The 23,898-nt window shown below is 35.6% G+C and overlaps 4 protein-coding genes across 4 annotated transcripts; 3 read left to right on the top strand and 1 right to left on the bottom strand.

Moving 5' to 3' along the window:
- LOC18790685 (ethylene-responsive transcription factor ERF095) lies at nt 1,729-2,503 on the bottom strand. Its single transcript, XM_007223709.2, has one exon. The coding sequence runs from the start codon at nt 2,493-2,495 to the stop codon at nt 2,079-2,081; it is 417 nt and encodes a 138-aa protein (XP_007223771.1). The 5' UTR covers nt 2,496-2,503; the 3' UTR covers nt 1,729-2,078.
- Nucleotides 10,839-12,490, top strand: LOC18790139 (RING-H2 finger protein ATL16). The gene has a single exon (XM_007224214.2). It carries the CDS (start codon nt 11,209-11,211, stop codon nt 12,295-12,297), a length of 1,089 nt encoding a protein of 362 aa, XP_007224276.1. The 5' UTR covers nt 10,839-11,208; the 3' UTR covers nt 12,298-12,490.
- On the top strand, nt 14,877-19,101 carry LOC18789830 (electron transfer flavoprotein subunit beta, mitochondrial). Its single transcript, XM_007223659.2, has 5 exons — nt 14,877-15,076; nt 15,167-15,451; nt 15,574-15,654; nt 17,092-17,186; nt 18,712-19,101. Exons 1-5 carry the CDS (start codon nt 15,008-15,010, stop codon nt 18,935-18,937), a joined length of 756 nt encoding a protein of 251 aa, XP_007223721.1. The 5' UTR covers nt 14,877-15,007; the 3' UTR covers nt 18,938-19,101.
- Nucleotides 21,030-23,687, top strand: LOC18790744 (transcription factor bHLH104). The gene is made up of 4 exons (XM_007223331.2): nt 21,030-21,241; nt 21,367-21,447; nt 21,606-21,768; nt 23,124-23,687. The coding sequence occupies exons 1-4, from the start codon at nt 21,072-21,074 to the stop codon at nt 23,379-23,381; spliced, it is 672 nt and encodes a 223-aa protein (XP_007223393.2). The 5' UTR covers nt 21,030-21,071; the 3' UTR covers nt 23,382-23,687.

Below are 23,898 nucleotides of genomic sequence, written 5' to 3'. Positions count from 1 at the left end.
TGATTTTTATTCAATTTTTATCGATATCAATATTTTCTCGATATTTCCATCAATATTTCCGTGTTTTTGAACAACCGATATTTTCGAAACTCTCGATATTTTAAACCTTGGGCCTAACATCGAATTTTGCAACCCAAAAAAACGCCTAACAGAAACAGCAGACTGCTTTGTAAGCGCCAATCTGTAGTGGTAAAACCCAAGAATTAGTGTCTAGCTTTTGACCACACCTTACATTTCTTTGCTTGGAATCTATCAACTTTGCCTTTTCTTTTTGTATTTTTGTTACTTTTTTCTTAATTAATTGTATTTTTTCGCTTGATTGCGACAAAATAAAATGACATTACACAGTGAAAAATAAAGTTGGCCACATTCCAAATGAAAGGACTGGCGGCTACGTTTTTTGGGTTTTTTTATATAAAAATTTGTATATTTGTGGTGCGCCTGGAGATCACTATAGTGGACTATTATATAATTAACAATTGTTGAACGTTGTTATAACTTATATAACATCCATTTCAGCCACAAATTCAAAAAACAGTCTATCCTGTCAATTTGTTCAGAGGTGTGGGACAAAGTTTTTTTTTTGTTTTTTTATTTTTTAAATGTAAATATTATTATCTAAAGATTGGAGGCAAAAGAGCCTAACCAAAGTACAGGGGAGTGGTACAAAAATAAACCACAATTAAGAGTAAGAACAACAAGAGAGCCAAACAGATGCAAAGAGTCCCTAGTGTTTAGAAAAAGCGGTGAAAATTCGAGAACATTACCCCCAATCAAAGAGGCGAAAAATCGAAATTGAAGGACCCTTTTTATGTGGGGCAAAAGTTGAGGATATTAAACTGTAAATTTTGATTTTAGACACTTAATTACATACATATACTACTTGAAAGATATAATAGGTAGGTGCCTTCATATTTGTAGGTACTACCCTAGTTAAAATGAGTGCATATATTACAAATTTGGTAAGAGAATATTACTCTAACTATATTGATTTTGTGGTGGAATCTCAAATTTTTGGGAGTGGGGCTGATTTTTGGACGGATTAGATAGGAATTTTTTGCAAATCTCTTGATACATTCCAATTCCAATCCAATTTTTTATCGGAATTTTCAGAAGTCGAAATTGATTTGGACTTGCCAAAATCGGAAATTGTCATAACATAATTGATTGGAATCGGATTTTCCAATCCAAATTGCACCCCTAGGTGACGGAACTAGAAATTTTTATAGGGGTGGGCTATTATTTCTTATATGGGTAAAGATCTAAATAAAATTCCATTTATTTTATCATAGGGGAAAACTTGAAGCTAACTAGAGATTTGTTTGTAAAATGAGGTGTAGTGCGTAAAAAATAGTATTAAATTTCATTTTTCCAAACCTTTAAAGGCTAGAGCCTACTCTAGCCATAGTGTAGTTCCGTCTATGAGTGAAACTTCAACATTCTTCAAAAACTCATGTCGGATAGTTGTCAACCTTTTCATGATTTATGTAATTATCATTGTAAATGGTTCGATAGTACGTAACTTAACTCATTTATGTGTCATATTCAAGTTGAATTTCGTAAATTGTGGACTAAAAGTCTAAAGCTAAACAATTCATAAAGTCAATCTAGAAAAAACCATGAAAGTAATCCTAATTTATGAGGCTTATAAAAGCAAATGAGAAAATCATTACTTTTCATCACACAAAACAAGTTAAGCAGAGTTATTCGTGTTAGTGAATTGTGTCAGATCCAGTAATCATCCTCTTCTTCTTATTAAATTGGAGTCAGTGTCAAAAATTACCAACCCCTGAAAATTAAAGGTGCATACATACAACTACTACTCACAATGTATTTTCTGCGTTGTGCGCAGATCATACTTTTGTAGAAGGAAAATCACCATATCTTAAAAAGCTTAACAACACACAACACTTTTGCTAGATTCTTCATTGAAAAAACACACGCAGGCAAAAGGTGATTATCAGAATCTAGTTACATATCAACAAAGAAAGATAAGAGCATCATTGACCTTGCGATGTGCCTTGCAGAAATAGACGGTGGATAGCTGCTTATTAAGCCAAAAAGGGATACCAACCTCACTATTTTTTGTTCTTCTTTTGGTGATCACAATCAAGCAGTTCCTCTAGCAACTTATCATCCAAGTACTCTAACTCAAGAACTTCATTTCCATGCTCCCCACGACCTCTCCCCTGGCTAGTCCCAGCCACTGATGATGAAAAATTAGCCGAAGACGATGAAGAGGAAGAGCCACCACTTGCTGGGTACTCAGTAGGAAAATTCAAAATGGCCAAGCCACCCCTCATGGCATAAGCAGCTTGATCATAAGCTCTAGCTGCCTCTTCAGCCGTGTTAAAAGTCCCAAGCCAAACCCGTGCACCGTGCCTGTTTGAGTCGCGAATCTCAGCGGCATACTTGCCCCACGGCCGCTTCCGCACGCCCCGGTATCGAACCTCTCCGCCTTCCTTCTCTTCCATGACCTTTCCTCTGGAGTCCATATATGATGTAGTTTTGCATGGCCAAACTAAGTGTTGGGCAACAGCATTTTATATGGGTTCAAAAAGCACATGTAGGCTATTATTATGAAATTTAAGGAGGGGCCACAAATAGCCACGTGTCAAAAAGTCTGGCTGAGAAATTGTTCCCACGTGTTGACGGAAGCTTCCATAATGACCATGCATATATTAGCCATGAATCCAATGTATCCGGATGGTCAAGGTGATGGCTTTAGGGTCAAGGAGTCCTTTTTCGTATTCTCAAACTTTTGGTTTTGTTTGTGGTTGTTTCATTCATCAAAGGCTTAATAATGCGATTAGGACAAGAAAGGGCAAAGGGGAAATATAGGTCGGTACATATATTTACATCTCAAAGGAAAAGTAAAAAGAGTCGTGTGCGAAACTTAAATAGGAAATTATTTTTTAAAAATATTCATAACCTAATGTTATAAAATAATTTTTTTATAACTAAAATTCATCATAAATTAGCATGTAATGAAAATTAGAAATCAAATTTAAAAAAAAATATATGATTGTTGTATAACCCCAAAACGATCATATATAATAATTATAACTATCATATATATACTCTATCGTGCTAATTTATGATGAATTAGCATGCTCGGAGGGAGGAGGAATCATTTTGGGGGATATATATTGTTGCTGGTTAGTTAAAGTTTGATATTTCCCTTTTTTCGCTGGAAAGCCAGCTCCACTACAAATGCTTTTCTGTCAATATGTAGCACGTTAGAGTATATACATACGATTGTTATAATATTAATAATGTATAATATAAAGAAAACAAAATTTCGAGGGCCCTTAAAAATTGGGAGCTCTGTACGATGGCACTACTTACACCACCCCAGAACCGCCTCATTGGTGCTTCAATATCACACGTATGAAACACTTTGTAAATGAGTATGGTGATGTAATGGTGAGGTATTTGACTTAGGTCCAACTTGAGTATCATTTTGTCATGTTCCACCACAACTAGAGCTTATTATTTAGAAATGTCCAGTAAAGGTACTAAAAAAAAGAATTCAAGCAAGGATATGATAGTTTGATGTACTTCTCCGTGCATTTTAGCAATGCAAGTGGCTTTTTTTTTTGTTGTGCAAACAACAATATCCCTATAAAGAAACGATGTACATTATCTAAATTAAGGGTCTGTTTGGAAATTCTTTGACTTCTAATAGAGTTTGATAGAAAAACTTATAAGTGCTTATGGACCACAAAGCATTTTTTGAAGAGGCATGTGATTCTTTAGGAATCACTTCTCGATACTTCTCCATATCACTTACAATTGCTCATTTGTAGTTTAAATAAAATTTTTGACGTTCTTCTAATAGAAGCGCCTTTAAAAAAGTACTTATGAATAGGAGTGCTTATGCATTTCCAAATAAGTCATAATTTTAATTTTCTAAATTCTTTTGGTATAGTTTCATTAGTTAAAAAGGATTGAGTCAATATTTGATTTTTGGGGGTTTAGATTTGTTGGCCGGGATTAGATTTGCCATTCATATTAAATATTGGCGCTGTGCTTTGCCAAACATTGAATTCAATGCAAAGTTCTCCAAATTCCTATTTTTGCGTTTTGGATTTGATTCTTTCTCAGTGTAGCATCAGAATTTCTGTCCAAATTCCATTAAGGCTAGCGAGAAGAAGAGGACCAAATAGGTTAGTTAGCCATGCAAAGAAAAGCATCTTATCGATCCGATGGCCATTTAAATATTATGTCGTGATCTCGAAGCAACACTGAAGATACAATGCTTGTGACTGCACACGTTGGCACAAAAGGACAGAAGCCAAGCCATCCGCCCTTCGTTTTCATTTCATCAGCATTCAATTTTAGATTTCAATCATGATGTTTCTGATTTCGCTTGTGGCTTTTTGTTTGTCTGTTTGTGTGGCTATTCGCCTGCCAAATTTTCTGTGTATTTGATATCCTACACTTATGACCAGAAGAAAGAAAAACAGAGGTTTAATTAAAATGTGACTTTGCAACAGGAAAATTATGCAAATCCCTTTGCATCTTTTTCATATTTCTTTTTGTGAACCGCAGCTCACCGGAGAAATTTTATTACTCGAAAGAAAAAAGCATTTGTAGAATATCTCTAGGTGTGTTTGCTTTTGACGAATTCTTCATCTAGATTTACTGTTGTTTCCACTCAGATTATGATCAGCACTTGGACAATGTATATGGTACTGAGTGAGTGTGCACTGTTAGGAAAAGAGAGAGAGAAATTATGTTATTAAAGTGCTACATATATAGTACTAGAGAATAGAATGTTTGGGACATTTAGGGTTGGGGTAATTGGATGGCGAAATCAATCATAACTTACGAGGGCCCAATAGGCAAATGACAAAATCCAGTCTAGTAGACATAATAATTATGGTCCGTACACTTCTTTTTTTGTATATTTAGGAGTGTACACCTTTTATTAGGATGACATTTATAACGAAAACCTAACCAAATCGACCGAATAAGACCGGTTTAAGTAGTTTAGTTCAATTTTTTATTTTATTTTTTTGAATTTCAACAGTTAATTGGATCGAATTGGTCGACCTAATCCGGTCTTTGTGTTTCAAGTCAATGAATAAAGATAAGAACGGAAAGCAGTCTAGGACCAATGCTTGACAAGGACCAATGTTTGTTAGACAAGACAATGATTTAATTGATTAAGTCATCAAATCAATTAAACAAATTAGATTAGCTTAAATGAATTAATTAAAGTTATGGAACTTAATTTTAGTCCTATATAACTTAAATATTTATAAGAATGGACCTTATGGACTTAGGCAAAATATGACATATTAAGAGCAAGTTCACCGCAACAGTTTGGCCCGAGCAGGAGGGGCCCTAGGCCTGTGAGATGACTCTGGCGCGCACAAAGCATCCCGAGTAAGACGTGGGGCCACCAACCTGGGCAAGCCCAAAGGTAGATCCAGCCCGTGTGGTTGCTTAGGTTTGCTGACGTCGTGGCGTTAGCACGCTTTTCAAATTTGTTTGCCACTGCCACAAGACACGTGGCAGCACCCGGGGCGTCCTATCAAATTTTTCACTACAATCCAATGACTGCCATTTTTTATGTAATAAAAATTGAAAAAAAAATACCAAAAAATTCTATATTTTTTTTTTCTATAAATTTTAAATAATAAAATTAATTTTTAAAGTTTAAGTATAAAAAATAGAAAATAAATTAAAGTGAATAGTAATTGCCCTTACTCATTGGGGTGAAAACAAAATTGCAAGGGCTGCCACTATTCACGTGAATAGTGAGAGCCCTTACCTTGCCCTTGCCCATAGGGGTGGAAGTGCTCTAAGGGATTAATGTGGTGGACCAAAGTAGCCCAAAAAGACCAAGAAGAGGGAGGATGCGGTACATGGGGGTTTTCGGGGACATATGTGTGACAAAATGTCTCTATAAATTCATACACATAACATCAAACCTCCTTAGGGTTTCAAGTTAGGCATTTAGGAAGAGAGGAAGACATCAAGCATCCTCCCTAGTCTCACTTGGCCGGCCACCATAGGGAATAAAAGACTAGCACCCATTTTCTTCTCTTGGTTCCTTATTCTCTCATTCTCATTCTACCTTGGTGAAGATACTTTGGGGAAGCATAACCTCTTTTGTGCCTATTTCGAGACCAAGGTGGAGAATCAACAATTAAGGGACAACTCCCTCTACTTGAATATCATTTTGAGATTCAAGATATGCTCCAAAGGTAACCTCACTTTCTACTTTCTCTTTAATATGGGATATTGGTGTCAATGGTGCAAACTGTCATAGACCTATAAAAATTGGGACCTAAGTAGAGACTAGTATGAATCTCTAGCTATTTTCTTGTTTCCGCTTTATTTGATTTCATATATGATATGCATAGGCTATATGATTTGTTCCTTCATAGCTTTATGGGATTTTAGAAATCTCTACACCCAATTTTCCCTTCACTTAGGCATTTAGAACGAAAAATTGGCAGTTCAGGATTTAAAACCTGAGATCATTGGTCTGCAAGTCAAGACTCTTTTTCATTGTGCTAGATCTTGTAACAAGAGTACACAACACTTAACCTAATCACTAGACAAATGTTGTAAACACAACTATTATATCAACCCGATGTATGTAAGTTTCACTGTTACTATTTTGCCCCACACTATGGAATCTCCAGCTTATTACCCCAACATTGGAAGCTAAAGTCCATTGTGATTTTCTATAGTTGTGGATCTGGGTTTTATTTTGGGCTTCGTTTCCAGATGCCCAAGTGTTAAAATTGGGCTGAGCTCAGATCTATCCAAAGACTTAGGATACTAATACAACATTCATTGACCCACAAAAATTATACAAAGACAAAGGAAGTGCGGTACCTACTACCAACAGAAAACGAACAAAACAATGTCACAGTTATCTATCTTTTTGCATACCCCTTTCCCTCTCAATAATTGGGTTTTGTAGAATAAGCTTGTGAGTAATTAATGAACCATATTCTGTTAATCATATGAGTTCATTTTTGAAAACTCCAATTATTATCTCAATGCATACTAATTATACCATAAAAGTTGTTGTTTTGGTAATTCATATGCAAATTTGCTCACCAAAACCAGAATTCTAAACTATGATTAGTCAAAGCCCCTCTTATTATTATTTTTTTAGAGAACTTCGATGGAACGAGAGAAATTTTATTGATAAAACGAAGAATTACAATGAGGGGACAACACACCTGACCCCGACTCAACAAATTTGTTCACCAAAATCAGAACTCTAGACTATGATTAATCAAAGCCCCTCTTATGTACACTTGATGATTGTTAGTTAATTACAAATAACCAAGAAGAATCTCCTAGATATTGTAATTAACAAAGTTAGTCAATCAGTTCAACAATTCAAGTCTACGCAATTCATCCCAAAAAAATAATTAAAAAAAAGTAAACCTATAAATATAAGTTTTCACTGGAGAAGGAACATGCTGAATGAATCTTGTCAACATTTGACCAGGATTGTGCTGATGAGAGATGTACGATTGTAATTAACAAAGTCAGTCAATCTATTTCAATAATTAATTTACGCCTGCTTATATCTGCAGTTCAACTTTATCCAAAATAAATAAATATTCAAATTAAACTACACCAAGATTTTCACACCAGAACGAAGATGCTTAATTTTGTCTATTTTTTGATTGGACGGTTCCAAGGCACGTGTTGACACGTGCACAACATAGGGTTTAATATTTTGTTTTGTTTTGTTTTTGTTTTTGTTTTTGAGTAAATGCCATTGTATAATCTTTTGGGTGGAAATGTAAGAAAAAACTACAGAGCCTCATGCAGTCACGTGATTGCACCCATGTGATAGAATCATACACCAAGTTAATTTACCAATTTTCTTCTTCTTCTTCTTCCTTTTCTTTTTTTCCCCCTAACAAAACCCACATGACAATGTTTCTTTTTCTTCTTCTTTGTGTAGGACAAGAGTAGAAGTCAAAGCCGAACAAAGTAATAAAGAAGAAAAATGTATCACCAAATTTCAACGTTTTACTTACGTTTTTCTATCTCTAATTTTTTAACTTTTTACGACTAAAAAACGGTTTTTAGCTTCTTCCTAATTCTTGTACAAATAAGAATTAAGCTCCTATATATATAGTTTTTGTTTTTTATACGAGCGATTATCTCTAAATTAATCTAATCTATGAGAAATAGGATGCGAACAATTCCTACATCCTACATGTAGTTTCTAATAACAAAGAGAAGATAACAAAATAATCGATCCTTCTAGAACTATTAAAATAAGTTTAATACAACTGGACAGAGGGACATCCATTTGATCATATGATGACATGCCTATTTACTTGAACAAGTAGTATTAAAACACCTTAAGCCATTGTTTTTTTAAAAAAAAAAATTGCTAAAAATGTATGCGAATTAAACGATAAATTATTTGCATAATTCATACCCTACTGGATGAAACAAATTGTGACAAATAAATATATGAAACCATTTGATTTGAACAGAAGAGAAGACACTGAGGCCGAGTCAACAGACAAGCAGGTACACCTCTGGCTGAAAACATTAAGGATTTTTCACATCTCCTGACTGCTCCTGCTCCTGACGTCTGTTACTCATTCTCCAAGAAAAACTGCTTTTATCAACAGCTGTTGCCATCTCCCAAGTTCCATGTGCTTTTAACTGATGTGTGACTCATTTCAATTATTTTTCCCAGTTTTATTTTATTTTTTAATTCGTACAATGTACATTTATTGAAATATCACAATATCTTGGGGGCACTTTTATTTTTATTTAGTTGAATTGTAGAATATAATTTAGGTATGCTTCATCAACGGTCCAACAATTGCCAACTGGCAACTACCATGTATGCTTATGCCAACCATTTGATCGCTTAATAAGGCTTTTAGGTAGGAAATGAACTGTTCAACTGTGTATTTGTAATATGTTTAATTCGTACGTTGTGCAACACTGTTTGATGGTCAAATCTAGGCCAGCAAACTTGGAGACCAAGCTAGAACTTCCAAGTTGACATCGTTAAATGAAAGGAAACTAGAATAGTGCACAACATCATCGTAAGAAATAACAAGTGATATTACTGGTTCACAATTGGATGATATGAGAAACAAACGTATACGTATAGTGAATTTTTGTTTTCCACATCGACGAAAACTTACCACCCACTTTTCATTGTGTAGATGAAAACATGTAATCAATTTACTGCTCTTCTTATGTTCAACTTTTACTATTAATATATTTCGTGTGAGCTATAAGTACATTATAATGTTAAGAACAAATAATCTTAAACGCTGAAATAAATAAAATTATTATTGACAATATAATTGCATTTTTGTTTGAAAAATCATGAAAATACTAAATACAATATTTTTGAAATGATTAAATACGGTGTGATATTATGAGTTGAAAAGAATCATTTGGAATCTATGTATGTCCCCCTACACAAATACAAGTTTGATGCATTGGTAACCAGCATTTAATTTTCCTACAAAATACGAAAACACTCCCTTCCAGATTTGTGATGTCGAGGTACATGATGAGTTGAGTGCACCCTGGTCTTTTGCATCTCTAGGGCTTGAAAGTTGGAAGTTGGTATATTTCCAATCAATTCGTCAAATGCAATAAATGCTGTTTGGACTTCATCAAAAAAAAAAGCTGCAAAATTATGTGCAAAATCTTCTAAAAATAACAGCCAATGAAATACAACACATTCACCAATGAACCATTGGCCCATCAACTTGTTTGAACGATTGGTTGACAAAATGTACATAGATTTGGCCGTTACTATGAAATATAGAGGCTTGTAGCTTTTGGCTTTTACATTCTAATTAAAACGTTAGGTGATCGTGATCTTGATGTGAACAAAAGGTTGGCATTGTTTGGAAATTTTGGGGAAAACAGTTGGGCTAAGTTTCTTTGGCAGATGCCTCAACATTTGACTATGAAGAAGCACTTTTTGAAAAAAGAGTGCCTCTTGCTTCCCTCTTTCTTGCCTAGAGGCTACAGTTTTGTCAACACTGCAAGCATGGAAGGTGTCGGTTCTGTTTTTTTTTTTTTTCTTGTCGGTCTCTACTGTTACTGTACATGGATTTGACTTCTCCATGTAAAGAAGAAGATAAAAGATCTTTATTTAAAGAAAAAAAAAAAGCTTTTTTAGCCTATACTACTTTTGGAGAAAGCTTTTTCAAATTGGTATAGCGGGGTGAAACATATACAGTGTGGAAGCAAACTCAGACATGCATGGAATCTACTTGATTGCCCTTTAATCAAACGGCCTAGGCCTCTGGTCAACAAATTCAATGGTGGGTTGCATGTGGGTATGAGACTTTTTGTTTTATGATTGATTATGATTGATTATGGATGACAATGTTGAAAGTCAAGGTTTTGCCCTTCTTTTCTTTCTTTTTCTCTTTGGTTTTTATTTAATAAGTAATTTTTTATCGTCAAACTCAATTTTTTATTTATTGTAAGCGACAGTTTAAACTATAGAAGAGAAAGTTTCTCATACACACACAAACAACTAAAATATCATGAAAGTTCAGTTTTCGACTCACCCCACTTAATGTCGCTTATATCAAAGAAAAAAGAAACATGCAATACCCCTATATGAGTCATGGTGGGGAGCTGTCCATTCTATACAACCTCCTTTATATATATATATATATATATATATATATATATAATAACCATACTGCCATACGTTTCTGTAATATTAATTAAATAAAAAAATGTACAAAATTTAATAACAAAATGTACAATTATCGAGAGACACTTGACACTTAAGCAATTTTCTAAATTCACCAACTACGTAAGCATTCTGAGCCAAAGACTCAGACCATAAAAAGAAAAAGTTGAGCAGAGCACATTTTCATTGAATTTCAAGCCCCATTCATGTCTTCTCAACATCACTTTCATTAATTCCCACCTGGGTTTTCCTTCTTTTTCCTCTCTTCTCAATGCTTCTAGCTCATTCTTCCATTTGATTTCATATCCACCTTTCCAAATCTACCTTCTCCAACTCAGTCCCCAAACTGGGTTTTCTCTCTAGTATAGATCTTTGCTAATCAAGCATTAATTCATCTCACTTCTTGCGAGTTTCATGGTTCTGTGTATTTTCTCTCTGTCTGCATATTTTTGTTGTACAAGTTTCAAGATCTAAGAAAACCCAAGTAGTTTTTATTGGTCATAGGAGCCTCCATTTTCATGGATCTTGTAAGCAAAAGCTACTTGATCCATTTGTCACAAGCTCTTCCTCCAACAACAAGTCCAGGAAGGACAATCTTTGGGGCTCCTGTTCATCATTCAGACACAAGTTTCCCCATTATAGCCATTGCCATAATAGGAATTATAGCCACAGCTTTCTTGCTTGTGAGCTACTACATCTTTGTGATCAAATGCTGCCTTAATTGGCACCGTGTTGATCTTCTCAGACGATTCTCATTATCGCGAAATAGGCGCGATGAAGAGCAGCTAATGGCCTACTCTCCCGGGTTAGAGACTCGAGGGCTTGATGAGGCTGTGATCAGATCAATCCCATTGTTGCAATTCAAGAAAGATAGGAACAGAGGATTTGAAGAGGGAAGCTTTTGTGAGTGTGCAGTTTGCTTGAATGAGTTCCAAGAAGATGAGAAGCTGAGGATCATACCAAATTGCAGCCACATTTTTCACATTGATTGCATTGATGTTTGGCTTCAAAGCAATGCCAATTGCCCACTTTGCAGAACAAGCATTTCGACCACAACCCGGTTTCCATTCGATCGAATTGTTGCTCCAAGCTCTTCACCCCAAGATCCAAGTCCATATGCAGGTAGCCTAAGTGGCGGTGATGAAGACTACGTGGTGATCGAATTGAGTAACGATAATTCGATGGAGCAAACAATGCTTGGGAGGCAAGAAAGACTGAATTCAGGGGAGGCGTCAGTGATTTCTATTAGCCCTTCACCAAGGAAATTGGAAAACAGAAGTGTGCCCAAGAAATTAGCAAGAAAGTTTCACAACAAGGTTACAAGCATGGGGGATGAATGTATTGACATTAGAGGCAAAGATGAGCAGTTCTCAATCCAACCCATAAGGAGGTCTTTCTCAATGGACTCTTCAGCTGATAGGCAGCTCTATTTGGCAGTTCAAGAGGCTGTGCAGCAGCAGCAGCAGCAGCAGCAGCACAGGCAAGTCAGTGAGATGAGTCCCATTGAAGGTTGTAGTAGTAGTGGTAGGGTTAGAAGATCTTTCTTTTCTTTTGGAAATGGTAGGGGATCTAGGAGTGCAATTCTTCCTGTTTATTTGGAGACATAGGCCAAGTTTTTTTTTTTCCTTCTAGTCTGCCTTCTTTTTTTCTTCTTGGGATTTTGCAAGTTTTTAGTGTTTTTTTGTGAGATAGAGATTTTAGATGTATTATTGAGAGATTAAAGGATTTGTTAATGTCATATAACCATATTCAATTAAAATTTGAAACCATAGAGCTCTACTGGAATTTCTTTTTGGTTTATGTGGTGGGATTGGGCATCATTGCTGAAATTACCACTTTTTATTCCTTTTTTTTTTTCAATATTATTATTATTTTTTCAAATGATCCTTTTTCCCACCCACCTATATTGAATTGAATAATTGTGAATTTCATTGTTGCTGATCAGAGAAAGACAGACCAACCACAAGAATCAAATTATTTTTAAAGGAAAGAAAAAGGAATTTAGCATGGAGGAGGCCCCTTTGTGTAGACCAACTAGCAGAATCCAAAGATTACAAAGCGTGTAAAAGGGGGAAGGTCCCTTTCCATTTGATTAGGTTGGCAGATATGGGTCCTCTTCAATTTGAAACAATCATATAATTAAGTGCCTTCATGTGTGATCATCAATAATGCTAATGCTGGTAGAAGGGAAGTATATATGGTTTGTTCATATGTATGGTTTGGTGAGGTTCTTCTCTCAATGATGCCAACTATTTTCCAGTCTGGAATATTAACCTACTTACCTAGAAATCAAATGATATCTCCAATCATACACGAAAATGAGATAGTGATTTATTTTTTTGAAATTAGGTTTGTGTCAAAATATTCACTAAATCAATACACTGCACTTTTGTGACGAGAAAATCTTCAATGAGGCGAGATTAGTGGCACGTAATAGCTCTAATTGTGAGAGTGTATATAATTGTCTTATCATCACTTTTGCTTTGCCAAAGTTCAATCTCAACTTATAATGGGTACAAAGTTAAATAAATGAGAAAATAAGTGCAAGTCGTGATGGATATAATTATATGTCGATATCTCTCGTTACATGATTAACAGGTAATAAACACTTTGTATACAGGTGATAGAGAAGTTTTCTACAAAGCAAGGGTCAATTCCTTTAGCAAAAAGGAAAGCCACAGAGTTCATTCAAGTGAGGGCTATTGGGATTGGTCCAATTTGATATGCAGGAACAGTAGTTAGCTACTTACTATTACTATTCTGACAACTATGTTTATATACTTGTGCTTTGTGTCTTCTGGCATACAATTTGAGTCACGGACAAACTCTATAAATAAATACTAGAGTCAGTTTTCAGTGGATGGACTGCGCCAAATACTACAATTATTTACTCAAAAAAGAAAACCAGTTCATCCTGAATGAATTATTTTATTCTTCCCCTTTGAGTCTCTGCATTCTAATTTTCTCGACAATCAATAGTTGCTACAGAAGTCAAATCTCATATCAAAATCCTGCATAGTTCTCTAATTAATGTGCAAGACTGTTGCAAGAGGTTGGATTGGGTAAGGTGTCAAGAACAGGTTTTGATGTCTCACTGCCTTCGAATATGCTCCAAACAAAAGTTTCATAAAGCTGTATTTTGGGTTCACATCCCTGAAATCCACTGTTGGTTTCTCACTGAGTATATAGATTTTCCATCAGCTGGCAAAAACAAAAAGACTAGTTTCTGTAGAGTTAGAATAGAATAGAATCATAAAACAGTAGGCACTGTGTGCGTGAAAAGACTGATGGTAACTCACAGGATTGGTTGAGTTGGTATGAATAGTTTTCTTCGTTATTCAGACATAAGTTCGAGTCCCACTGTCGACAATCCCTTTAAGTGGATAATTTGTAAAAACCAAAAAATGAGCTAAAATCCCCTTTGAAAATCCTAAAAAAAAAACCTTAGATGCCCTGACCTTAAGATGGATAGCCTCCCCTCCTCTAAACTTTTCTATACCAAAAAAAGATTGATGGTCGCCAACAACGCCGCTTTCCTAAGAGCCATGTTCTGTGTGTATGGGTTTGGATCTATTGCCTGGGAATATGAGACATGTGTGGGGCTTCATTAGATTTGTCTGTGATTAGAGATTATAAAGAGAGAGGTGATCAACACAGGCTCAAACACAACATGGACACAACACGGATGAGGCCGACAGCACAAGTAAATGGGCTTGGGCTTGGGCTTGGGCTTGGGCACACGCATGAATGAGCCATAAAAAGTAACGGGTCTAGACCTCAGATATCGGGTTACAACATAATTATTAAATAGGGCAACATGAGCACCACCTAAAACACCATCAAGTTCATTTAACTAAATTACTTATGCGTATATGTAAGTTAGATCAGTTGATCATGACAATAAGTCGGCCTCTTTACACTCAATTAGCTGAGTATGTAATATTTATGATAGTACATATTTTCTTGTATTATATTTTCCTGGTCGGGATTTTTTGCTGTTATAATGCATGTGAATTTTTCGACGAAAGAAAAAATTAATACGTGTGGATTTTCCATTTGTCTTCGGATTCAAATAGTGAAGAAGAAAACAAAAGAAAATACAAAATGAGAGCTTTTCATTTATTTATTTGGTCACATATAAAATGCGAGCTTATTATACTAGGAAAGTTGCGGGCACCATTTATCTACTAGTAGTAGCTGCTAGCTCAGCAATGCCAATGCCGTTTCCAACTCTCTCTCCTCACTCTTCTTCTCACACCGGATTATCCAATTCCAATCACCATTCTTGGCAAGCAGACCGAGCAGAAGAAAGAAACCATGAAGATAATGGTGGCGATAAAGCGGGTCGTCGACTACGCCGTCAAAATCCGAGTCAAATCCGATAAGGCAAGGCCAATCCAACACAAACCCAGTTCGTAATTCATTTCAAAATCATGTCTTTCTAATCGAACAGTTTCATTTCGTTTTGTTTCACAGAGCGGCGTGGAGACCCAGAACGTGAAGATGTCAATGAACCCATTCTGCGAGATTGCTTTGGAGGAGGCCCTTCGGATCAAAGAGGCGGGCATGGCCTCGGAGGTCGTGGCCGTCACCATGGGTCTAAAGCAGTGCGTCGATACGCTCAGGACAGGCCTTGCTATGGGAGCTGATAGGGGCATTCATGTGGAGACTAGTGGTCCTCTGTACCCTTTGTCTGTTGCTAAGCTTTTGAGAGCCCTCGTGGAGGTTGAGAAGCCTGGCCTTCTCATTCTTGGCAAGCAGGTTTTTCTTAAATCTATTTTCTTTTAGTTTTAAAGATTTTGGTTTTGTGTGTTTGCCTTGTTGGTTTTGGTTTAAAGAAGTGAAAGTATTATCCTTTAGACATATATTGAGTAAATGTGTAGGCTATTGACGATGATTGCAATCAAACGGGGCAAATGGTGGCAGGGCTGCTGAACTGGCCTCAAGGGACCTTTGCTTCAAAGGTTAGTTATTTATTTCTCTGTTCACTCATTAAAAAAGAGAAAGGCCCTAATTCATTCAAGTAGAGAAGAAATATGCTGCTTACAACTCGCATACTTACATTGCTTGCTTCCTTGTGGTATTTTGTTTCACACCATTAAGTAATTGAGGAACGTGATCATTAATATGTTCATGCATTATAAGTTGAAGTTTTAAATGTAGGCGAATATGAGACTATGTTTGAATCCAGATGTCGTTTTTGGGACTTTTAATTGGTAATTTAAGAATTCGAACCATCTAGCCTCAAAGCTTAGTAGTTAATATTAGTTTGTTGATGCAGCTGATTATCAGTTTCTAGTTTCTCGTTTGTTTTTAAGGGCTGAGCAAAGGATTTTGTTTACATTCCTTTTAATTGTAGTGGCCAGGAGGCACAAATGACTTTGTTTTGGTATTATAGTCAATAAATATAAAGCTTAGCTGGCTGGCTAGAAGCACTACCCCGTTTTGTAGTTTCATTCCATAGTATAATATTCCTGCAGCAGGGAGACTTCTGAAGAAATTAAAATCAGGAAGTTAAGGTTTGGGAGGTGTTCCTCTCCCTATGCCTTCGAGATACATCTATTCTGCAGATATCCCTATTGACCTGGATACCTTATGGCTTCTGAGGGCCCTTATAGCATAGGCAATAACTAGTGGAAAATTGAATACTGCTTTTCAAGAGTTTGTTTGCCCTGATGAAAGTGAATTCTGAAATTAGGCGTGCCACAAGGAAGAATTGCAGATGAAAGGCTCTAAAGTGAAACAAGGGTGTAAAGAACATTAGTTGAGGTGGTTGAGAGTATAGTTAGAGCCTTAGAAGCATTATACCGATCTTGTCACATGTTAGTTATCTTGAGTTTTGACAATCTGATTATCTAGTTGCTCTCTTGGTCAATGTGCTTACCTTAAGTTCTTTTGTTTATGGCCAGTCTTCGTTTAAATTCAGTAACATCAGACAACATAATGGGTCAGGGACCTCTGATATTTGAAGTACCTGGTTTATTTGGAGAGATGTGGTTCTGTTTCTACTAAAACTTACTTCTATTTCTCATCCTTAAATCCCTGTTATTCCTAAATTTCACTTATTTTCTTAAAAAAAGAATCTTATTTGCCTTCTCTTTACTCCATCACAAAGACATTATCCTCTCAGCTGAAACAAATACGTTGTCCTTTCATTTTTGTATTCATGAGAACACATGTCCATTTTAAAATCTATACATATATAGCAATGTAGATGATTCGTAGAAGTAATATGTTTTTCTCTACTGTTACTTCTTTGCATGTTTTTAGCTGTCTCTCTGAGTTAACATTGAACAGAATTTCACAGAGAATGACATGCGTTGATAGTGCATTTTGTTCTATTTTGATTTTCAGACAAAACTTTTTATGAATTTCTTCATATGACTAAATATTTCCAGTAGGTTGTGCTGGATAAGGAGAAGCAAATAGTGACAGTGGACAGAGAGGTAGATGGTGGTCTTGAGACTTTGTGTCTAGATATGCCAGCAGTGATCACGTAAGTATCAGATCTTCTCGTGTATTTGTTTTTGGACACTTGGATGCATCTATCTCCATCCTCACCCAAATTTCAAAGCACTTCAACGATAAAAATGTTGCACCATGCTTATTTGTACACACACACTGGATTAATTGGACGGAGAAATATCATAAAATTGAAAAATATGAATGATTCAGAAATAAAAAAGCTGGCCCATTTACTTGGTTTAGTTATAACATATATACTCCTGTATGGAGGGCCTAAACCCAAAACACTAGACAACCCACACTAAGCAAAAATTTATTTCCCAACACTGCTGGTGAAATTCAACTATCGGCTGCCAAAATTGAGTTCCTGATGATCATGGGACAGACATGAAGCAATAGAAACCACCTCTGCTTAAACATATACACTCAATGGCGAGACCAATGAAGGGATGGGTGGTGCTGACAGATCCTAAAATCAGACGAAGAATAATTGCTGAATCAACTTCAACCAACAGATTGAAATTTTTTTTATCCCAAGCCATCTTAAGACCATGGTGCAAAGCCCAAAGTTCAGCTGGAATGATATCACCTGAGCTGATGTTCGCCCTTAAACCTTCCAGTCTCGGATTAGCCCCCAGCATCTAGATAATCGTCAGGCCCTTATCTAGAACCATCCACATTCAGCTTCAAGTAACCTTGACGAAGGGGGTTACCAAACCAATAAAGCTTGGGCACGAAGAGGTCTGCAACTAAGGACCCGTTTAACCTTGAGCCAGTCGAAGGATTCAATTACTTGGTTCTCTAGGAATTTGAAAATCAGAATCGAACACATAACAACACACCCACAGAAACCACCAAGTGACTGTAAAGATTAAATTCCAAGCCAGACCAAGCTGACTAGGATTACTACACCTTGGATTAGCTTCAAACCAATTGGCTAGGCCATCAAAAACAGAGAAGTGTAAGAAGTAAGGCTGAGACAATAAAGCTCAAGTGTTCAATTAAGATAGGTAGGGTAATCCTAGAATTGCTGAACTTATATAATTATTACTTCTTTACTATTTTGTCTATGTATCAGTATCAAATTAGTTTCCAAAAACAATTTATTTTCTTAACACGGACAGCATGCGTAAAATGAGAATATGATTCAGAAAGATAAGCACCCCACCACCCCCCCTCTCCTTAAAAGAAAAAAAGTGATCAATCACTTATTAAAATAAAATATGGACAAATGGTCTTGCCACGTAAAATGATACTAAAAGTCTAAAATGGCCTATCTTTAAATTGACAAATGTGAAAGAAGTGTGATAATGACATAATTTTGATAATATTTTAAGAAAACTTGTTACTTGGTGATGTCACAATAGTTTGAAGGGTTCAACTTTAGATATTTTATATTAGAAAATTTGAAATATCAATTTAGGTGACGGACTGAAAACCAGCCAAAAGATCATCACATACACACATGAATGCCAGGGAAGGAGGAGGAATATTGTCTAAACCTGATCTTTGGTGAAAATTCTAAATTAATACTTGTTTCCTTGGCCCTCTTGCAGCACTGATTTGAGGCTGAACCAACCAAGGTATGCAACTCTCCCCAACATAATGAAAGCGAAATCAAAGGCCATAAAGAAATTTACTCCAGAGGATCTGAATGTGGAAATCAAATCCGATATAGAGGAGGTTCAAGTCACCGAACCTCCCAAAAGAAAAGCAGGGGTCATCCTTTCTTCTGTGGACGAGTTGATTGACAAGCTTAAGAACGAAGCCCATGTGATTTAATTTTTCTTCACTGTTTTGCTTCAAAGCTGTGTGCTGATCAAGCTGTTGCTTCTAAGGAATGGTAACTGCCATTGTATGGGAACAAGATAGATAAATTTCAACTCTGAAAGTGATCTTCCAGTTTAATAATATGTGTTTTTTTAAATTTAATCCAAAGCTTAATATGATCTTAATCATTCTATGGCCTACTGAAAATGACCGCACTTGAGCACCTATGCATCTTTGCAGAGCATATTCTATGAGTGGTTAATTATGGACTTATAATTATAAGAAGTTCAGGAGGGCAAAGATGCTCTTTGGTGTTAAAGAAATTCAAGATTTGTAGTGATGCTTGTGTTGCTGTCTACAAGTTATGAATCCATGCAAATTTGGTGGCTCCTCCTGATACCTGCCCAGGCTCTGTTTGGCAAATCAAAACTTGATGTTGTATATGATGCCTCCTAAATTGAGTCAGTACCAATTATTCTTGGAGATGTTTATTCTTGATCCATTATGACATGAAAACAGAAGAATGGAGAGACATAGAACAAAGTTTAAATGCTCTTTTGGCATGTTATGCTTTTTTAACGTTCTTATAATTTATCTTCTTGTTTGATTCATGGGTGGTGTGTAGTTTAAATTGATAGCTTGACGAATATGATGGCCATGCCAAGAGGGAAGGTAGCTAATATTTTTTCATGATAGACATGGCAAGAGGGAAAGTAGCTTGTATTTCTCTATTATTTTTTCGTCCGTGTTAGTCTTTCGAACTCGGCAGTGATTTTGATTTATTAAGGTTGCGCAAATCATCATTTGATCATTGACAATAAAATGGTTTATTTTCTATTAGCTGCTGGTCTAGACTTTGGAGTGACTGTGACATGATTTTTTTCCTTTAAATCAAAAACTGACATATGTATCCGCACTATATTATAATGTATTAGAAAATGGTTTCTTTTATGAGGCCCACAAAGACCAATTATTAAACCTGATTGATTTCTTCCGTCTAGGGGTAGGTAAGTAAAACGCCACCCAAACCGTTGAAACCAGTTAAACTAAACCAATCTTTACAGGACCGATTTGAAACAAGCAATACTTAATTTTAATGGGTTCAATTTGGATTATTTGAAATTCTCCAACCCCAATCAAACCACATATTTATCTCTCAAAACTTCTCTTATGCTAAGAGTCTTTGTTCAATTTATAGTATCAGCTTCGCTTTAATATTATATAATATTATTTAGTTAATTATTTATGAAAGGAGTTGAGGCGGGATTTTGGTCTAAAAATTAAGAGAGTTCATAGATCATTTATTACATGGTTCATTCATCTTCATTAATAGCAGCCTTATTTAAAGTTCCTATTAGATTCATCTTAATTATTCACTGTATTGGGATTAAACATGCATTGTTCCAAGTCTTGATATACATAATTATTTAGAAAGATTACCATGTTCATCATTCATGTAAGGTTGTTCTATGACCACACTATATAAACCTCACCAAACTAAACTGAATCTTGCTGTTAGCATTGATTTGGTTGCAATTTGAGACTTAAATCGAATAAAATTGAGCAGTTTGAGACCTAAATCGAACAAAATTAGGCAATTTGAGATCTGATTCGAATAAAATTAGGCATCCGATTACTAGCACTTCCATTAGTCACCTATTGTGATCCTACCTCAATAACCTCTCGTGAAAACAAAAAGAATATTTGTTGGAGTGTATATAATTAACAAGAGTTTTATTGATGCAAAATACAAGTAGTTGGAAAGGATTTGGAAGCCCATGTCAAATTTTCGGTGCTAAGGAAACATCACCAAATATACCAATTTATCCATAAAAATTACATGCATATGGTCCTATTATCCAAATTGTAAATCTTAAATAGTAAAATTCTAGGTCCTTAAAATGTATGTGAATTGATAACACCAGTGAGCAGGCCACCTAATCTCTCCGTCACATACACTAATTTTTTTTTTTTTTTTTTCCAAATTCGGGTTTTATAATTCAGGAAAAAAAAAAAAAACTAAAGTAATAAACTACATGCTCAATTTGTTTTGTGCGCATTTATTTTATATTAAAAATAATTAATTAATTAAATTGTGCATCAAAAGTCTTTGGAATCATATTAATAGAATAGGACTCAGTCTCTCATGTATTCTCTGATGGAGGAATGGATAGAGTATCTTGATTACATCGACGAGACGACCCAGCCCAGCGATTTCCTTTGGCCTAATGACACTCCTTCATTTAGGGAATTCGAATTCTCTGCTGTTGATGTTCCTGCTGCTTTCTCACCGGAAAAAGAGTGCCCTCGCAAAAGGTACTTTCTTGTTTTTTCATTTTCCCGTGAATCTGCAGTAATGTAATTGCTTTCTGTGTTCTGAAAGTGCCAAGCTTTTTAACATTTTTATGGGGTTTTGGTTGTTGGGTTTGATCATGAAACAGGGGACGAACCGATTCTTCTTGCCCTGGGTCTGGAGCGAAGGCTTGCCGTGAGAAGTTGAGGAGGGAGAGATTGAATGACAGGCATGCATCCAATCTCATTTTTCTGTCTTTTCTTTTTGTCTTTTGTTTTTTGTTTTTTGTTGAATTGGGTTAATTTGTATTGATCAGATGAGTAGATTTTATTATTTTTATTTATTTATTTTTGATTGGAAACATGTTGGTTTTGATTCTTCTTGCAGGTTTGTGGAGTTGAGCGCTGTTTTAGAACCTGGGAGACCGCCCAAATCTGACAAGCCTGCTATTCTTGATGATGCCATAAGGGTTTTGACCCAGCTGAGAGCTGAAGCTCAGGAGCTCAAAGAAACAAATCAAAAGTTACTTGAAGAAGTAAAAAGTTTAAAGGTTCATCATTTCCTAGCTCATTTACTTAAAGTATTTTTGTTTTCTTTTAAATAAAAGTTATATTATGAGATTTGGACCATTTGGTAGCTGGCACAGAGTTTGTCAAAAACATATCTTGGTATTTTCAATCTTTGCCTCCCTGGCTGGGTTGAGAGCATGTCAATAAAAGTTATGATCATGTTCATATATAGATTTTAGATGAAGGTATGAGCCTCCAGAATGAAAGTAGCCATGATAGGCTTTAGATCATCTTCATTCATTCAATTATAGTGTTGGAGAAGACAAATAACACTGAGTTTGAAAGCAATATTCTTTTCATTCAGCTAATCCTTTTGAGCCATCTCTGCTATCTAGTATTTCAAACTTATTTGAGTTGATTGAAAATGAACAGAAAATTGCTTCAGATGATCTTAAAGTTATGATAGGATTTTATGATTGATTTTAAAGTATTATTTGTTTCCATGTGGTTTGTGGTAAACTCGGGTAAAATTCCAAACATCCCTTTTGCTTCACTTGATACCTTGGACAAGCTCCTCTCGGCTGGAGATTATACAATAAATCATTTCAACAATGACCTGATTTGTACCATGTATAAGTTGATTCTATAAAAGATTCGTTCCACCCAAAACTTATCCTTTATTATCATAATTTACAGTCGTAACTATTCAAGATACCCCTTTCAAGTGTGTAGAATCCCTATATAACTTTCTTGTAAGCTTTTATTCATCCATCATAACATTAGGTCAGGTTCTTTCTTTGACCTTGACTTCTCTCCCATTGCATTGCGATGATGGACTGGTTTTCAATCTTTTGTTTTTAATCAGAGGCATGAATTACTTAAAGGTGCATTCGGATGCACGGATTAAGACACAAGATTGAAATTTCAAGATTAAGTCTACATTTGTTGGAGTATTCCTAAAAAGAAATTACAACATGTTCAAAATGACCAGATATAAATTAAGACACAAGATTGAAATTTCAAGATTAACTCTACATTTGTTGGAGTATTCATTAAAAAAAAAAAAAGTACAACATGTTCAAAATGACTAATGCAATATTTTGAATTTGAAATAACTAGGTACAATGCATCATTTAAAATCCGTGTACAAAATACGTTTTAGTGAAAGAGAAACTTTTGTCAGATTCAAATATTTATGTATTGGTAGGGTTTGATCAATTTAGACTAAAATTCCTCAATTTCAAATGAAACATAAGGTTATTTTGAACTCTTGAGGTACAATTTGGAATTTAGAATCAGGGTGGTTGTTAGATGGTTCAAACTCTCCCTATATTTCAGTTTTACTACTTGAGAAGTTTTGAGTACTCACTTTGTTGACTGCTCTTGCCTATGACAGGCAGAGAAGAATGAACTCCGTGAAGAGAAACTTGTACTGAAAGCAGATAAAGAAAGGTTGGAGCAGCAGTTGAAAGGTATGGCAATTTCACCTTCTGGGTTTGTTCCAACCCACCCAGCAGTCCCAGCTGCATATCATCCCGGGGCAAGCAAGATGGCAATGTATCCTAGCTATAGTCTGGTTCCAATGTGGCATTATTTACCTCCATCGGTCCGTGATACATCTCGTGATCATGAACTTCGGCCCCCTGCTGCTTAGATGTTTCATCAAGTATTTGGATAATTTAGATGCCTTCATTTACATTTACTGACAATCTTATTGCTTGTTGGCAATCTATTTGTCAGCACTGTTTCAATTGCCTGATTTAGGTTGGCTGGTGGCAAGTCTGTGTCAGAATTGTTAAATGTAGCTAGAAGGCATTTTGGGATTAAAACAATTAGTAATGTCCAGTGTTCACCATATTTTTCTGTAAGATGGTCCAGTGTTGGTTTTTAACTTTCTGATGTTTCTAACTGCATTGTGCATATATTGAAGTTGATGAAATTTGAGGATTGCTTGAATAAATAAGATCCAAACAAATAAATATAACAAGCAAAACAATAGATGGAATTTTGTGGAAAGGTGAATTTGGAATCTTTAATCAATTTGGAATTTGTAGCAGAAATTAGTAGCGTACAGTCTCTGCTGCCTTGGAATCTGGAATCTTTCTCCTGCTCCCATATTTGCTCACTCAACTTTTCTTGCTGCCTTCATCTTCTTCTTTTAGGTTTGATTG

Source organism: Prunus persica, chromosome G1 (genome assembly GCF_000346465.2).
Source record: "Prunus persica cultivar Lovell chromosome G1, Prunus_persica_NCBIv2, whole genome shotgun sequence".
NCBI lineage: Eukaryota > Viridiplantae > Streptophyta > Magnoliopsida > Rosales > Rosaceae > Prunus > Prunus persica.
Note: the sequence above shows the minus strand (reverse complement) of the source record. Positions and strands in the feature narration are given on the sequence as shown.

Coding starts and splice junctions, on each gene's coding strand:
- LOC18790685 (XM_007223709.2), bottom strand. CDS start 2,495: ATGGACTCCAGAGGAAAGGTCATGGAAGAGAAGGAAGGCGGAGAGGTT.
- LOC18789830 (XM_007223659.2), top strand. CDS start 15,008: ATGAAGATAATGGTGGCGATAAAGCGGGTCGTCGACTACGCCGTCAAA. Junction 15,077..15,166: donor TCCGAGTCAAATCCGATAAG/GCAAGGCCAATC, acceptor TTTGTTTCACAG/AGCGGCGTGGAGACCCAGAA. Junction 15,655..17,091: donor AAGGGACCTTTGCTTCAAAG/GTTAGTTATTTA, acceptor TATTTCCAGTAG/GTTGTGCTGGATAAGGAGAA.
- LOC18790139 (XM_007224214.2), top strand. CDS start 11,209: ATGGATCTTGTAAGCAAAAGCTACTTGATCCATTTGTCACAAGCTCTT.
- LOC18790744 (XM_007223331.2), top strand. CDS start 21,072: ATGTATTCTCTGATGGAGGAATGGATAGAGTATCTTGATTACATCGAC. Junction 21,242..21,366: donor AAAGAGTGCCCTCGCAAAAG/GTACTTTCTTGT, acceptor ATCATGAAACAG/GGGACGAACCGATTCTTCTT. Junction 21,769..23,123: donor AAGAAGTAAAAAGTTTAAAG/GTTCATCATTTC, acceptor TGCCTATGACAG/GCAGAGAAGAATGAACTCCG.